Source organism: Chinchilla lanigera, unplaced genomic scaffold (genome assembly GCF_000276665.1).
Source record: "Chinchilla lanigera isolate Chin_1 unplaced genomic scaffold, ChiLan1.0 scaffold00026, whole genome shotgun sequence".
In the NCBI taxonomy this organism is placed as follows: Eukaryota; Metazoa; Chordata; class Mammalia; order Rodentia; family Chinchillidae; genus Chinchilla; species Chinchilla lanigera.
Window position 1 is genome coordinate 13678856 of NW_004955427.1, and position 16737 is coordinate 13695592.

General features: G+C 40.7%; 1 protein-coding gene across 1 annotated transcript in view; it reads left to right on the plus strand.

Moving 5' to 3' along the window:
• Sidt1 (SID1 transmembrane family, member 1) overlaps window positions 1-16737 on the plus strand; it is a gene marked incomplete at its 5' end in the record, with an annotated part of 98768 nt that overhangs the window by 29640 nt on the left and 52391 nt on the right. The window contains 3 exon segments of the mRNA XM_005386616.2: window positions 5146-5267; window positions 6388-6558; window positions 16432-16477. Coding sequence (XP_005386673.2) covers window positions 5146-5267; window positions 6388-6558; window positions 16432-16477 — 339 coding nt within the window.

Genomic DNA, 16737 nt, shown 5'->3' on the forward strand with positions numbered 1-16737 from the left:
TATTTCAATTTCTTGGATGTTATTGTGAAAGGTATGGTTTCCTTAATTTCTCTCTCAGTCTGTTTGTTGTTTGTGCATAGGAATGCTATTGATTTTTGGGTGTTGACTTTGTATCCAGCTATACTGCTGAATTTGTGATTAATTCAAGGAGTCTTCTTGTGGAGTTTTTGGGGTTTTCCATGTAAAGTGTCATGTCATCTGCAAAGAGTGACAGTTTTACTTCTTCCTTTCCTAGCCTTATTCCTTTTATTTCTCTTTCTTGTCTAATTGCTCTGGTTAATGCTTCCAGAACTATGTTGAATATCAGTGGTGACAGTGGACATCCTTGTCTTGTTCCTGATTTTAAAATAAAAGCTTTCAGTTTTTGTCCATTTAGTATGATGTTTGTCATAGATGGCTTTGATCAGATTGAGGTAAAGGCCATCTATTCCTATTTTCTGTAGGGTTTTTATCATGAATTAATGTTGGACTTTGTCAAAAGCTTTTTCTGCATCTATTGAGAAGATCATGTGGTTTTTGTCTTTGGCTCTATTGATATGGTGTACAGCATTAATTGATTTGCAAATATTGAACCATCCCTGCATTCCTGGAATGAATCTGTCTCGGTCATGATGTATGATTTTCTTGATGATTTGCTGCATTCTATTTGCTAGTATTTTATTAAGTATCTTTGCATCTATATTCATTAGGGAGATTGGTCTGTAGTTCTCTTTCTTGGTTGAGTCTTTCTCTGATTTTGGTATTAGTATGATACTTGCCTCCAGAAATGAGTTAGGGAGAGTTGCTTCCTTTTCAATTTCATTGAAGAGTTTGAGGAGTGTTGGTATTAAATCTTCTCCAATTTCTTGGAAAATTCTGCTGTGAATCCATCAGGGCCTAGGCTTTTCTTTGTTGGTAAGTTTTTAATCACGTTTTCAATCTCATTAATTGATATTGGGTTGTTCAGGAATTTTATATCTTCTTGATTCAACTTTAGTAATTTGTACATGTCTAGGAATCTGTCCATTTTTTCTGAGTTTTCTATCTTATCAGAGTAAAGATTTTCAAAGTAGGTATTAATGACCTTTTGAATTTCTGTAGTATCTGTAGTGATTTCATCCTTTTCATTCCTTATTGCATGAATATGAATTTTTTCCTTTTTTTTGGTAAGGTTGGCTAGGGGGTTATCAATTTTATTTATTCTTTCAAAGAGCCAACTATTTGATTCATTTATGTTTTGGAGGGTTTTTTTTGTCTCAGTTGCATTAATTTCTGCCCTGATCTTTATAATCTCCTCCCTTCTTTGAGCTTTGGGCTTGACCTGTTCTTCTTTTTCTAAAAGTTTAAGATGCAACATTAGGCTATTTATTTGTTCTCTTTCTGTTTTCCTTATGTGTGAGTTCACTGCTGTAAATTTCCCTCTGAGGACTGCTTTCATTGCATTCCACAGATTCCAGTAAGTAGTATCTATATTTTTGTTAGTTTGTAGGTATTTTTTAATTTTCTTTAATTTCTTCTGTGACCCATTGGTTGTTCAGGAGGTTGTTATTTAATTTCCAATTGTTTATGGAGTTTTTGAAGTTCTTTTGTCATTAATTTCCAATTTCATTGCCCTATGGTCAGATAATATGCATGAGATAATTTCACTTGTTTTGCATTTAGGTAGGTATGCTCTGTGGGTTAGAATATGGTCTATTTTAGAGAAAGTACCATGTGCAGCTGAGAAAAATGTGTATTCTGATGTTGTTGGGTGGAACACTCTGTATACATCTAATAAGTCCATTTGTTCACAAATTTGGTTCAGCTCTGTTATTTCTTCACTAATTTTCTGCCTAGTTGACCTATCTCTTTGTGTCAAAGGGGTGTTGAGGTCCCCTATTACAATAGTGTTATTAATTATTTGAGTTTTCATGTCTGTTAAGATTTGTCTTATATAGTTTGGTGCTCTGATATTTGGTGCATACATTTTTATGACTGCTATCTCTTCCTCTTGCAGTTTTCCCCTAGCAAGTATGTAGTGACCTTCTTTATCTCTTTTGATTGTTCTCGGTTTGAGGTTTACATTGTCTGCAAACATAACAGCTACACCTTCCTTTTTCTCGGTTCCTGTTGCATGGAGAATTATTTTCCACCCTTTGACTTTCAGTCTATGGATTTCCTTTTGAGTAAAATGTGTTTCTTGTATACAGCACATCATTGGATTTTGTTTCTTAATCCACCCTGCCAGTCTGTTTCTTTTGACTGGTGAATTGAGGCCATTTACATTTATGGTTATAACTGATATGTGTTGATTTATCATTGTCATATTATTTATTTGCTATTGGTTTCCTACTTTTTCTACCTGTTTTATTGCTTCTTCTGCTTAAGGGTTCCTTTCTATTGTTGTTCTTGAAATTGCAGTTATTTTTTTTCCTCTGTCTAGAAGATCTTTTAGTGCTTTTGTAAGGTTGGTTTGGCACTCATGAAGTTTTTCAGTTGTTCTTTGTCGTGGAAATATTTTATTTCTCTGTTGAATTTGAAGGATAGTTCGGCAGGATATATCAGTCTTGATTGAAAGCTGTTTTGCCTCAGGACCTGTAATACTTCACTCCAAGCTCTTCTTGATTGGATGGTTTGTGTTGAGAAATCTGCTGTGATTCTAATGGGCTTTCCTTTATAGATAATCTGTTTCTTTTCTCTAGCAGCTTTTAAGATTCTGTTCTTTTGCTGGAAATCTAGGATCTTGATTATTATATGTCTGAGTGTAGTTTTATTTTGGTTATGACTAGTTGGAGTTCTATATGCCCCATTTACCTGTATATCAGATTCTGTTTCCATGCTTGGGAAATTTTCTGCTATTATTTCTGCAAATATTCTTTTTATGCCATTTATGTTGTTTCCTGCCATTTCATTGACTCCTATTAGTCTTACATTAATCCTCTTTGCCTCATCTTGCAGCTGTTGAATTGATTTTTCCTGGTTCCTTGTTGATTTTAAGAGATCCTTTCTTTAATGATCACTAGGTGCCATGCTGTCTTCAAAATCCGAAATTCTATCTTCAGCTTCATTCAAGCAGTTTTGCCAACTTTCAGTGGGAACTTTGATTTCCTGGGTGTCTCTCTGAATCTGTTTCATGTGTTCTAGTTCATTCCTATATTGTTCATTTAATGATTCCATCCATTGCCTATGTTCACTTATTTTTATATATATATTTCTTCTTTAGATGTGCTGAGCAATTCTTTCATTATTACTGTCATTTCATTTTTTTTACCTGAGAGATTATTTCTGACCTGATCTCTTCTATGGCCTGATGGAGTTGTTTCTTTACTTCCATTGCAATCATTTCAGCAATTTCAGGTGTGTGTTTGCCAAGTTCTCCTGTGTCAATGTCTCCTGGGCTTGTTCTGAGTGAGGTGGATGCCTGAGATTGCATTTTAGTCCTTTGTCTTGTCATGTTTGATGCTGGAGGGAAAACATTCAGTCTCCCTCTTTCCTGGCAGCTCAGCAAAAGTCACTAGTTTTCCTGGTGGTCAGGCTTGCCCCTCAGTGTCTGCTGAGATGCACTGCTTAGTCTGGGGTTTTCTGGCAGATGGTGAAGTATACCTAGTTCTCCCAGGTCTCAGACATGATCTGTGATGTCAGCCGATGGCACACCGCCTGATCCAGCATCCCCTCACAGCTCAGGGCATGCGTGTGACCCAGAAGTGGGCTGCACTGGTGGCACAATCATGGACTAGTGGTCCTGTGTCCCCCAGCAGTTCAGGGCACAGGCAGAACCCAGATACAAATCGTAGGGTCAACAGTTTGTGGACCACTTGATTCTGTGTCTCCAGGCAGCTCAAGGCATGCACAGGAGCCACATGTGGGCTGCACTTGAGGTGATCATGGACCGCCTGTGTCTGTGACCTCCAGGAGGTCAGGGCACAAGCAGAACCCAGATGCAAATTGTGGTGCCAGCAGTTCATGGACTGCCTGCTCTAGTACCTCAGGTGGCACAGGGCCCATGCAGGGAGGGCCCAAATGTGAACCCTAGTGTTAGCAGTTCGTGGGCCTTCTGAGTGAAGATCTCTTGTCTGCACCAGGCACATGGAGGGTGGAGACTCAGACTGTAGTGGCAGCGGGGTCATGGGTTGCCTGCTCTGCCCCCAGGAAGTGGATGGGAAATACCTGGTTCTCTCAGCATTCAGCTGCAAACCATGATGTCAGCAGATCGAGGACTACCTGATTCTGTGTCTGCAGGCAGCTCAGCCTATTTCTTAATATAGGGTTTTCAAGAGGGAGTAAATGAAAATTGCATGTGGGAGATCAAATTTTACTTTTTTTTAACTTTCTTTTTTTTCTCTTCCATATTGCCTAAGGTAGTGTAAAGTTTGAAAAAACAAACAAAAGAAACCCCCCAAAACCATCTAGTTTCAGGGCCATAGTTCAACCACCTGCCTGTAAACCAACATGATGGGGGGAAATCCTTGAGTTGACTTGTGTATTCACAAGGAGCCTCTGTGCCATGGATGGTTTATACCTTAGAGCCAGGCAGAGAACCCTGGGCCCATGCAGTATTGGTTCCTGGGAGGGATCATGATTTAGTGGTAGTGGTGGTGGGAAATGAGACTGTCTGTTAGGGTTTAATAAAGCATGGCCATAAGATTGGGGTTTGAAACACAAAACAGTTTAGCAAACCAAATTAAAGCTTACCAGCAATTGAAGGTCTTGTAGGATATTAATGGGAAGATTGGTATTTTAGAAATATGTTTGTATCTCTTACAATTATATTCAAACAAGAAAAGACCATCGATATATCCTTTCTTTTCCTGCTCTGGAATTTTCCTCAAAACCTTGTGTTGCCTACTCAATTAAAATTCCTCAGCCTGCTATTAGAAGGATCCTGACCTAAGACCAACTGGATCTGAATTTTAAACTTTTGAAATTCTGTTTTAGGTTCTTAAAATTTTCCAGGTGATTTCAGTGGACAATCAAGGTTGAAACACGCTTGGGTTACAGTACAAATGGGGAGATACAACTAGGGCATTTGGATTATTTATTGTGGAAAGCCAAGGTCAGAAATTGAAGTTTTCCTGAGCCTCAGATATGATGAGTCTATGTTGTGTGCCTATGTGGGTGTGAACATGTGTACATGTGTGTTTGTATACATGTGTGGTTTGCCTTACTTCTTCCTGCTCTGCCATTCAGGTGACCGCTGTGCGGGTGTACGTGAACAGTTCCTCTGAGAACCTTGACTACCCAGTCCTTGTTGTAGTTCGCCAGCAGAAAGAGGTGCTGTCCTGGCAGGTTCCTCTGCTCTTCCAAGGGCTGTAAGTGATCTTTTACCAAGTAGCTTTACTGGTTTACATCTGCATTTCTTAAGGGTCCTAGACCAGCCAGGCATGGTGATACCTAGCTATAATCCTAGTAGTCTGGGAAATTGATGTGGGGGGATTCCAAGTTCCAGCCCAGTCTAGGCAATTTAACAACTTAGTGAGACTTTCCTTCAAAATAAAAAGTAAAAATGTGCTGTGGACGTAGCTCAGTGAACACCCCTAGTTTCAGTCCCCAGCACTGAAAAAAAAAGTCCTAAATGGTAATTCTATAATTGGTTTTTTTCCCCAGTGAAAGAAAAAATCAGACATGGGAATGTTGATCTGTTATACATGTTAGGTGTAGACAGTTGTCATGGTGCATATCCTGATCTATTCATCTCTGCTCAATTTCCATCCTAATTGAATTCCAAAATGTTTATCACTTTAAAAATCTATGATAATGCTCAGTAGCTCATGGTTGGATAAGGGATCATCCAGTAACCACTCACAATGCCAGGTCCCGCAGTCAACCTAAGTGAACAACTCTTCCCCCATGCAAATGCCCACCATGTGTGCACCTTAATTCAACAACATTCACAGAGCATTAGTAAGAGGTAAGTGTGGAGGATACAGCAGTACGAGAAAAGTTCCAAGCCTCATGCAATTTACATGTCTGCAGGAGAAAACTATATAAGACACCATCACACTGATAAGAAAAGGCCCAGAAGGCATACAGAAATGGGCACCTAGTATGATATGACATCATTTTTAAAGGTTTGGAATTTCTAGGATTAAAATAGCTTTGCCTTAGACCCAGGGATTTCTTTACATGCTATTTTAGTGGAAGTTTGAAGGGCAGAAAAATTGAATGACCTAGTTGTTTTATGACGATATAGTGGAATGTAGACACTGCCCGGTCAGCACAGGACACTCTTCATGTCCCTATCACTAGTCACGCAGCACCATGCCAACAGTACTAGTCCTGAAATTGCTACCGGTAGGTCCAGTCTGCAACTGAAAGCATGAAGGCTTGAAAGCAGACTTGAAGAGAAGTAAAGTGAGGTAGCTTCTGCTCACACCTGCTGGTTCAGAGTCTCTTTCTTGTTCTTGCCAATATTGGCTTTGGCTGCTACAGATACCAGAGAAGCTACAGCTACCAGGAAGTCAGCCGCACTTTATGTCCTTCAAAAGCAACCAATGAAACAGGACCTTTGGAGCAGCTCATATTTGTAGACATAGCATCCATGGCACCACTTGGTGCCCCGTACAAACTGCTGGTCACCAAGATCAAGCACTTCCAGCTCTGGTAAGCAGAACTCACGTGGCCTTTCTCTGTTTGCTTGTCCGCTCTTCCTGTGTGTAGGTGCTGCAGTCGGCTTCCACCCCTACACATCAGCACTCAAGGGCACTGCCCACTTAGCGTAACACTCCAGCGCCTCCAGAACTCTGATGCACAGCAAGACCTTACTCAGTGCAAGAGGGAGGCAGCAGGGAACTGGTGGGAGGAGCAGTGGACTTCTTTGTACCACTCTACTTGGAGGAATCTGCAACTCATACTTTTGTGGGATAATCACTGCACACTCCTCAAGGAAATTTTTGTTTTTGTTTTAAGGAAGACTTTACACTATTTTTCATATCTTTATCACTATTTTTGTTTTCCCCTTCTGGTTTAGGAATGTTGATAGAAATGTGTCTTTGTCCTTCTCCGGGGTCACCAGGATTATTTTGTCCTTGTCTTTTAAGCATAAGGCAACCCCACTGAGAAAAAAATAAGCATAAATCTTAGACATTCACTAAAGAAACTCCCCAAATGGAAAATAAACACAACTTATTAGCTGTCTGAAATGTAAATTAAAATCATAATGAAATTTCATTTGAACTCTTGAAGCACAGGGAAGGAGGTAGGATAGAAGAAATAAAGATAGGTAGGAAAGAGACAAGGAAAATTGTAATTTAAAAATTATTGTAAGAACCCTGCAACTTCAGGACACAAAGTTACACAAGCTTCTCCATATTGGTATTCCCTAGGCCATGTGTGCAAACCTATGACAGCATGTGTGTTTTTCTTTTAAGACAAAAGTTGCTAATGCGTGAGTTGTTTTTTCTAAACTAAAACCTCAATATTCAGGTTTAACACAGTGTTGGCATTTTGCAATAAATAAGTGCGTTTGGGGTTACAGTGGGCGTTCATTTCTAAAGAGTTCACCATCTCTGCTCTAGGCTCATTTATGCTTCTTTTCTTCCAAACCAGTCACATTCAGTATCCTTAAAGAAACTACAAGTCCATAAATTAGCATAGTTGGTAAGGTAAAGGGCAGAAACCTAACCTTAAGATAAACACATTCAAAGGCTTCAAAGAATGTTTTTTAGGGAAATCGGTCACCCACCTTAAAAAAAAGTACGGTAAATTCAGCCTGTGCCTTTCTCCTGTAAAGTGAGCCATTATCTTTCTACCTGTGGGTGGGCCATTGCTTTTTTCCATAAACCAAGCATGGATTTTATATAGATTCACAAATTTCATAGATTTCCACTGCCAAAAACACATTAACATTCCCAGCTCCAGCCTATAAGCTCCTCTCTCCCTGTTGAGGGTTCACAGTCTATTTCTTTGAGTGTGTACTTTTAATATTCTGCCTAATAAATCTCTCTATGCCTTTTAAACACACACACACACAAACACATACACAACCAATGTGCTATATGTACTTTGAAAGGCCTCACAAAGCAGTGTCAGTCCCAGTTGTGATATGCATTCAATGGGTATTCAATAAAAATGAACAAACTATTGCTATACTTACCAACATAGATAAATCTCACAGTGTTAAGCAAAAGTAGCCAGCCAAAAGGAATAGGTGCTATTTAATTTCATTTGCATGAAGTTTATCAAAAGGCAAAGCTATTCTGTAATATTAAGAGACAAAGTAGTGATAGCTAACTTGGGCCCGATGGTGCATGCCTGTAATCCCAGCACTCGGGAGGCTGAGGCAGGAGGATTGTTGGGAGTTTGAGACCAGCCTGGGCTACAAAGTTAGCTCAAGGCCAGCCTGAACTGCATAGTGAGACTCTTCTCAAAAAAGACAAAAAAAAGTGATGTCTGTGAGTAGGAAATAAGAAGTACTTTGCTCTGTTTACCTCATGAAAGTACACTCCAATAAATGTTTATAACGTGTGCTTTACTGTATGTTTGTTATATTTAAATAAAGTTAATTGAAAAAATCAGAATATTTAAAATACTATGTGGTACCTTGTTTTCAGCTTATTTTTCTGATCAGTATGTTCTATTCTGTTATAAAGCCCTCTTTAAATTTCCTAAGGCAATTTATAAAGAGGTCTATAGCCAGTGGAGTTGCTAAGAGAAATCAAATAATTATCTTGGTTTTCTCTACACCCTTTGGCATCATAGACACCCACAGAAACAGATGGATAAATGGCTGCCTGAGTGCTCAGAAAGTTGGAGAAGTAGCCACAGCCATTAGTTCCAAGTCCCTCCCTTTAATTCTGCTACTGAAAAAGGTGATGTGATAATTTTAAGAACCATGATCACTTCCTTCCCACCTCTCTCTCCAAAAACAATTAAAAACATATTCTTTGGTAGATAAGACCCACCCAGATTAATTCAATCAGGGTCTCTAGAGGGGAGATTTGAGTACTTTATATTTTTAAATTCCCTGGGTGATTCTACTGTTTAGCCAGAGTCCTCCTAAAGCAATCTGTAAACATGATGATTAAGTTTATTATTTTAAAATACATTTATCATATTAAATCATACGAGAATCAGTGATTATGCATTTGGTGGGGGCGTTGGTATCTTATTTGAACAGAGTTCAGTTGAAGCTTCAGAGAAGCACTGACTTTATTCACTGGTCTCCCTGTCCTTAACCTGTCACTATCACCTGGTCTCAGTGCACTTGAAAATTGTAGGGCTGGATTTTTAAGAGATAATTCAATCCTTGGAAGAAGGAAACTGTGAACCTGTAGTCATAAGGTTGCAACTCTGTGCAAGTGTTAGTGAATGGTCGCCATCTATGCTGGCGAAACTGCAAATCTATTCTGTCACGTGGTTTTCTGTGTCTGCCTCTTCTCATATGACTTAGCCTCAGCAGACAGACACTGAAAGCATTTCAGAATGCACACAGTGACTAGGGCTCTTAGGTCACCAAGCTAAGCCTCAGAAACAGCAGTAGCTGAAATGTACACATCTCTTCCTCCTTGCTTTGCTGTTACTTGCTGTCCAGCAGCATCTATATCCGATGACCTAGAAATCCAGAAGAGAATGATCACAGAGCAGAGCTGAAGACTGTAAGAAATGGACTCCAGGTATTAAGAGAAACACTGAAGAATTAACTCAAAATCCATAATATTGCATTTTCCGTCATCTATTTTCAAGTGGCAGAGTAGAGCATATGTGGAACGCATTCTGGAATTCTCTTTTTTTTTTTTTTTTTCTAAAATCAAACATTTTAAGAATTGAAGGACTTTGAGGAATGTAATCCACCTATCTCATTTTTACAAATGAGACATCTGGTGTTGAGAGATGTTAGGTGACTTGTCCCAGCTCTTACTGCTAGGAAAGGGCAAAGTCAAGATAAATTCAACCTCAGTTCCAAGCTCTTCTCACCATAGCATTCTAGGTCTATTTTCTGCTTAAAACTGTCCTTGCTATTTTTATGCTCCCCTGAATGTTTCTCATTCCTACAAAGCACTTATTTATAGAACTCCAGCTTTAAAAATGAAACAACTCTGCCTTAAAACAGTACTTCTTGCCATCTACCTACCCACCCCTCCACACACGTGTACAGCTCTGCCACTGCTCATTTCCAGGAGCTCTGTTCAGAGTGGCAAGAATGTGCAGTTGCAGGCAGAGAACAGCAAGGGCTGTTGGAGCAGGAGCGCCTGATCACAGGGTGGGAGAAGCATGGAAGAGGTATTGAGACATTTACAGTTGTCTACATCATGACAGAGAATGGGTTTGAAGGAGACAAGCCTAGATGCACAGAAGTTAGAAGGTGGATGCAGTGGTCAGAATAAATAAAGTGAGAAAGTGACTTGAAGAATTTAGAAGGTGAAATCGACAACTTGACCAGATGTGAGGGGAAGAAAAGCAGGAGAATCAAGAATGATGCTGTAACTTATACATGGTGTCACTAAGAGAAAATGAAAATTTTAACGAGGGGAGGAAGAAGTGATAATATTACCTTTGGACGTGTCGACTTTGGAGTACAGAAGTCTAGCAAAGTGCTGTGTGTGTGCCAGTGAGATGGTCAAGGATGAGCTCTGAGTTACTGAGTGCATAGAAACACTGCAGGAAGGCTGCTCCACTGGACCCGGGTGCAGTTAAGGAGATAGGGCTGGAGACATGGGCTGTACCCAACCATGATCTGTACTTTCATTTTCTTTTGTCTTTTTAAGGCAGGGTTTCACTATGCAGTCCAAGCTGATCTGGAGCTCACTTTGTAGCCCAGGCTGGCCTCAAACTCACAGTGATCCTCCTGCCTCAGCCTCCCAAGTGCTGGGATTACAGGCATGCACCACCACATCTGGCCTGATCTGTATAATATTGAATGCTGGACCAGGGAGTTGGGACTCTACCTTCCATGTTATGGGAGCCTCTAAAGGATTTTACAGAGCAGAATAAAAGGAACAGATCAGATTTTAGAGATGACCATAGTGAATGTGGAAGACGACTTGGGAGTAGAGGAAGATGATTTTGGAGCAGAGGCATTTGAACAAATAGAAAGTTATTTGAATGGAGAAAAAATTTAAATGATTAGAACCTGAACATAATGAAAGCAACAAAGTTGTAAGGAAGAAAAGAGTCAATATACATGAGGATAATTTACAAATTCAACAATATAATGTGGCAGAATAAGAATTATAGTCCTGGGTTAATACTTGCAAGTTTTGATCCTCTTCTAGCCTTCTAAGTAGTGATCTTGAGACTTTTACTTTTAATTTTTTTATCAGAGAAAATATGCAATGAGATAGCACAGCTACCATACTATGAAAAGTAGAGTTCTTGAAGAAATAGATTAGATAAGGCATTTAAATAATTTTGCTGTTCATCTTACTATGTAATCATCCCTTGGGATTTTGGGGGTGACTACAGTAAAGATCTATATTACTTTTTTCTTACTGATAACTTTTTTCTTACTTACTTAGGCAAAGATAGTGCTTTGGATAGGGACAGATCGATCCAGGCTCCTTTTATACTGATAGAATGAGAAGGACATGGAGATCGATCATCTATGGAAGGTGGTTGAAAGGGAGGAGTCTGGAATGACTCCTGCAGTGATGCTGGAGGTCTGGTGAGGATCACTGTGAAGAAGACATAATGGATCAGGATTAGGAAATGACAGTGCATTTCATCATGAGCATGTGGAGTTTAAGGGATCTGAAGGGTGGGCAAGTGCAGAAGCCCAGTGGAAGGTCTCTCTTCTGTCACTGGAGCCCAGGAGATGACCCTGAGCTGAACCTAGAGATGTAACAGTCACCTATGTTTTTGTACAAATTCATTTATGGCAAATGAATTTGTATGCATTCGTGCAAGCATGTGGCTAAAGAAAATGAGAAGACCGAAACTAGTGCTGTGGGTAACAGTCTCATTTAAGGGGTGGTTTGAGAAACAAAAGCTATGAGAAGAAGTTGAGTAGGAACAGCCAGGTATGTGGGAGAACACACAGAAGAAACAAAGATCATATCAGCAAGAGGAGGAAAGTATTTCAAGAAGTGATTGCCAAATGTCAAATGTCACAGACAGGTAAAGATAGTTGTGGATGAAGTCACCGAATTTAGTGACTAGAAGATCCTGTGGTCTGCAGGCTTGTGAACTCCAGATCAATATGTTCAAATCCTAAAACCCAAGGTGATGGTACTTGGAGATAGGGCTCTGGGGAGGTGAAGAGGTCATGAGGGTGGAACCCTCACGAATGCCATGAATGTCCTTATCAAAGAGACCCCTCATACTTTTCACACAAAAAGACTCAGCAAGAAGCCACCAGCAATAAGGACAAAGGCCCCCACCTGACACCACTCTGTGAGCTCCTTGATCCTGGACTTCCCATTCCCCAGAGCTTCAAGAAGTAAATTTCTGTCACTTAAAAAGCACCCAGGTGCTCGCTTCAGCAGTACATATACTAAAATTGAGGCGATACAGAGACGATTAGCATGGCCCCTGCACAAGGACAACACATGTCTTGGTTATTTTTCTCTCATTGCTGAGACAAAATACCTGACTCCCAAAATTAAGGAAGGAAAGGTTTATTTCGCTCACAGTCTGTGAAGGTTTCAGTCCATACTTGGCTGGCTCCAAGGCCCAGTGGCACATGGCAGAGGGCAACCATTCATGGATGTGGAAAACAGCAAAAGCAGCCAGAACAAAAGGGAGGAGTGGCAGCAAGCAACCTCTTTCCTTCCCTTACATATGCAAACTATCCGCCCCAGGACAGGTGTAGCCCTCACACCCATAGTCCCAACATTGGATCATGAATCAATCATAAACTCTAAAGGTCTGCCCTATGACTGCATGAGACTTTGGGATAGACATCCAGACACAAACCATGGGGGCTGGGGATTTAGCTCAGCGGCACAGTGCCTGCCTGGCAAGCTCAAGGTCGTGAGTTTGATTCCCGGTACCGGAAAAAGAACAAAAAACAAACAAAAAAACAGACACAAACCATAACAGCACACAAATTCATGAAGTGCTCCATATTAAAAATAAATAAATAAAGCACCCAGGAGGTTGGACGTGTGGCTCAGTGGTAGAGCATTTGCCTGGCATGTGCAAGACCCTCATTCAATTTCCAGCACTGCAAAAGTGAACAAAAATATGAGCAGCAATTTATGGTATTTTGTTACAGTTGTTCAGATGGACTAAGAAAATGAGTGACTCTTACCCTCAACAAAGGCGATCTCAAGGAGATAATGCAGAAAGAAACTTGATGTCAGCGGGAACAGGAAAGATTGAATGACAGATGAGGGCAGAATGCTCTTTAAGATGCTGCTTAGGGAGGAAAAGGATGTTGGATGACATTGGAGAAGGCAGGAACAGGAACAAGGGTGGAATTTTGTCAAAATGGTTATTATTTTGAAAAGCCAGGCATGGCGGTGCATACTTATAATCCAAGCACTCAGGAGGCTGATGCAGTAGGATCGCCATGAGTTCGAGGCCAGCCTGGGCTACATAGGCAAGTTTAAGGCCAGTCTTCACTACACAGTGAGACTCTGTCTCAAAAATAAACAGACAAAAAAAATGGTTGAGGCTAGAGTATATTTATAAATGACAGAGTACAGGGCAGGTTAAATTCATAGGACAGTTGGATATTTGTAGAAGCAAAGTCCCAGAGAAGGGTAGAAAAGATGGAATTAGTGCATGAGTACAGAGTTCATACTTAGGTAGGGGGATGACGCTAGGGGGTTAGAGATGGCAAGAAGGCTGCAGGAGGGGTTAGGGCAGTGAAGGGAGCCCTTGACAGATGGTAGTCAGGAGATAACAAGGAACGCTGTTCTGAAGTCCATAGTCCAAGGGAGTAATAGGGCATCATTTCCTTCAACAAACAAAGTGGGGTTTGGAACAACCATGGTGCCCTGAGCCCAGAGCTTGCTGCTAAAACATGAGGAAGATGCTGTGACCATCGTAGTGCTCTCAGGGACGCACCTCAGAACTGCTGAACGTTTGCCCCGCCCCCTCCTTCCGCTCAGCCTTTTTTCCCGTCTCTCTTTCCTTTTTCTTCCACAAATGTTTCTTCGCTCTCTTTCTACGTCGCCATGGGCCCCTCTCTACCTCTTGCTCCCTTCACCTCCCTTATCTTCCTCTTCTCAACTCCATCTGCTTCTCTTTCCTTCTCCCTCTTCTTTGAATTTCCAGAAGAAGGAAACAAATTGGGTTTTAGTCTCTCATATTTACTGAGCAAACATTTGTTTCCTCTGTTTATTTTTTTTAAAAGAGAATTAAAAAATAATTTTAAAAAACCCCACTAGAAGTGATACAGAATTTCACTAAACAAGATGATGGGAATTCAAGTGGTTGTTACATTGCATATTGTTGCCTTCAAAGTAGTTGTTCATATTACCAGTCCTGTGTTTTGATTTTTAAAACAAATAAATTTAAAATGTGATGCTTCTTTCTCCAAAACTAAAGGTTCCCATGAGTTTCAATTACTTTTTCTGTGGGTGATGACCCTTGATAAATTGAACATTCCCTGCCTCTGTAAGGGACCGTGCAAGAGGCAGCAGATTGTTGCATCCCCAACAGACATGATGCTTATTTTCCACATAGTGTTGACTTCATGAGAAAGAGAAGGCTTGAACTCTATCATGTACACTCAAAGTTTCTATGCATCGTATTAGCAAGTAAAACATAAAGAAAAGAAAAACCCAGGAAGTGTATATTGATATCCATAAATTCAGTGTTACAGTTGAAATTCAAATGATGGGACCTGGTCATAAAAAATCCAAGTTTATGGCCAAAGTACACAAATTGCTTCAGGAAATCTCATACTCTCAGTTGCTAGCCAAGAAAATCATGTCTTCCTTGTTCCACTGACCTGGCAACAAAAAAGTAGCCCTCGTAGCAGCGGGTGACGCAGTATTCCTCTGACTGTTGGAAGAGCACTCCCAGACCACACATTGCATGGTGGGTTCTGACCCTGGCCATGAACTCTCTGGGGAAGACGCACAGCTGGGTTTGGCATTGACTTTGGTTTCCTTGGATGACCTAAAGCCAGAAGTTTTCGCCTGTGCATCAGCGGAACAAATCCTCCACATGGATGAAAGTGAACATATGAAAACGGCATCCGGGGCTGGGGATTTAGCTCAGCGGCAAAAAGCGCCTGCCTGGCAAGCGCAAGGTCGTGAGTTCGGTTCCCGGTACCGGAGAAAAACCAAAAAAAAAAAAAAAAAAAAAAGAAAACGGCATCCACAGGGGGGAAACTAAATTCTGAACCCGGTTCAGCAACAGCCTAAATTGTGGCCATTACTTTTAAAAGCAGTGCTCACATTTTGTGACTTCTAAGTAACACCTCTAGTTAAATATGTCTTGCTTATGTGTCTTAATATGCCCCTTTTAACAGGTATCTTTCATTTTTTAAAATGTTTATTATAAAAGAGACATTAGGAGTAGAAAGTCTTCAGAGAGTGCCAGGGGTAGAAGATGGAGAGGAATCTCAGAAATCCAGGTTTAGACTCCCCAAAATGCAGGCAGGGGTGCACACTGGAGGGGTGGAAGGATGCCACGCCTGGGGGGCGGTGCTTCCGCAGCCTGGAAAATTGGGGGACAGCAGCCTGTGTGAGTGATGTCTATAAGGCCAGTGGTGTGGCAACAACCAGAAAAAGCAAAAGCCCAAGCAGCCCTGACAAAGCTACAGAGCAGAAGTTTGCCCTGTGTTTTCCTGTCTCTGGAACCGTTTCACAGATGTTCATTCCAGGCAGCACCCTGTGCTCGCAGTTCTTGCTTCCTACGCTCTTTTCACACCCTCGTTCTTTATGCCCGGGTCGTTGTTGCCTTAAGTATCTAATACAGCTATTCACACTAAAGTACAATGTAGAGAGCAAGTAACTTCATTACATTGCTTTGGTGGTGTTTGTACTTTAAAGGTGGACCTCAAAGGCAGCGACTAAAGAGATGAATTGCAGAGGGTGCAGCAAGCGATTGGCTAAATGCTTACGGGCAGGAAGAGCTGGTGTCTATCCCTGGGGACTATCCTGTAGTGATGGCCGATTCATCACGCTTTTTTAAAAAGAGATCTTTTGCCGTGTATCAATCAAAAGTATTTAGGAGCGGCACCTGCATGATCTGAAACAACCCTCAAACTTGCATTTTCTTTTTTTCCTCACACTTCGGATACCAAACCTCTGTGCTTGATTGTGGAATCTTAAGAGGGTTCAAAGGCAAAGCGTCCTGAAAGTAAACAAAGTGCTTCCTCATGTAGCAATGACTTTATGAATATTTAAGGGTATAAAAACAATCTCTTTTCCCGATTTGATCATTGTTCAGAGTTGACGTTACTAAGACCCCATGGAGTTTTATCAATTTGATAGGATCACGTTCCCTTCACAAAAGGTAAATCTCTCTTCCTTGCATTTAATTTGAGATGGTGTTCTTGTAAATAATTTTTCTGCTCACTAACTTATGCTTTTTTTATGCACTTTTCCCCTTTTCCCTTCTCCTGTTTACATTTCTCAGGACAAATGTTGCCTTTCACTTTACTGCCAGCCCCTCTCAGCCTCAGGTAGGTGAAGAGTTCCAAGAACTATCAAAAGCCACTGTCTAGATGTTACTTGCTGAAACCGTGGGATCAGAGAGTTGGCTTGTGGTCTTGTCCTTGACCTTCTGTAATTTGAGATGTATTTGTATTCTGGATGGTTACTCACGTCACTGGGATTTTGAACACAAACATTTATCTTGTCACTTTAACTGGCATGAAATGGGAGAAATATTTGCTTCCTGGTGCTCTTTGGTTCAACTTTCATTGAGCAAATCATGGCCTCC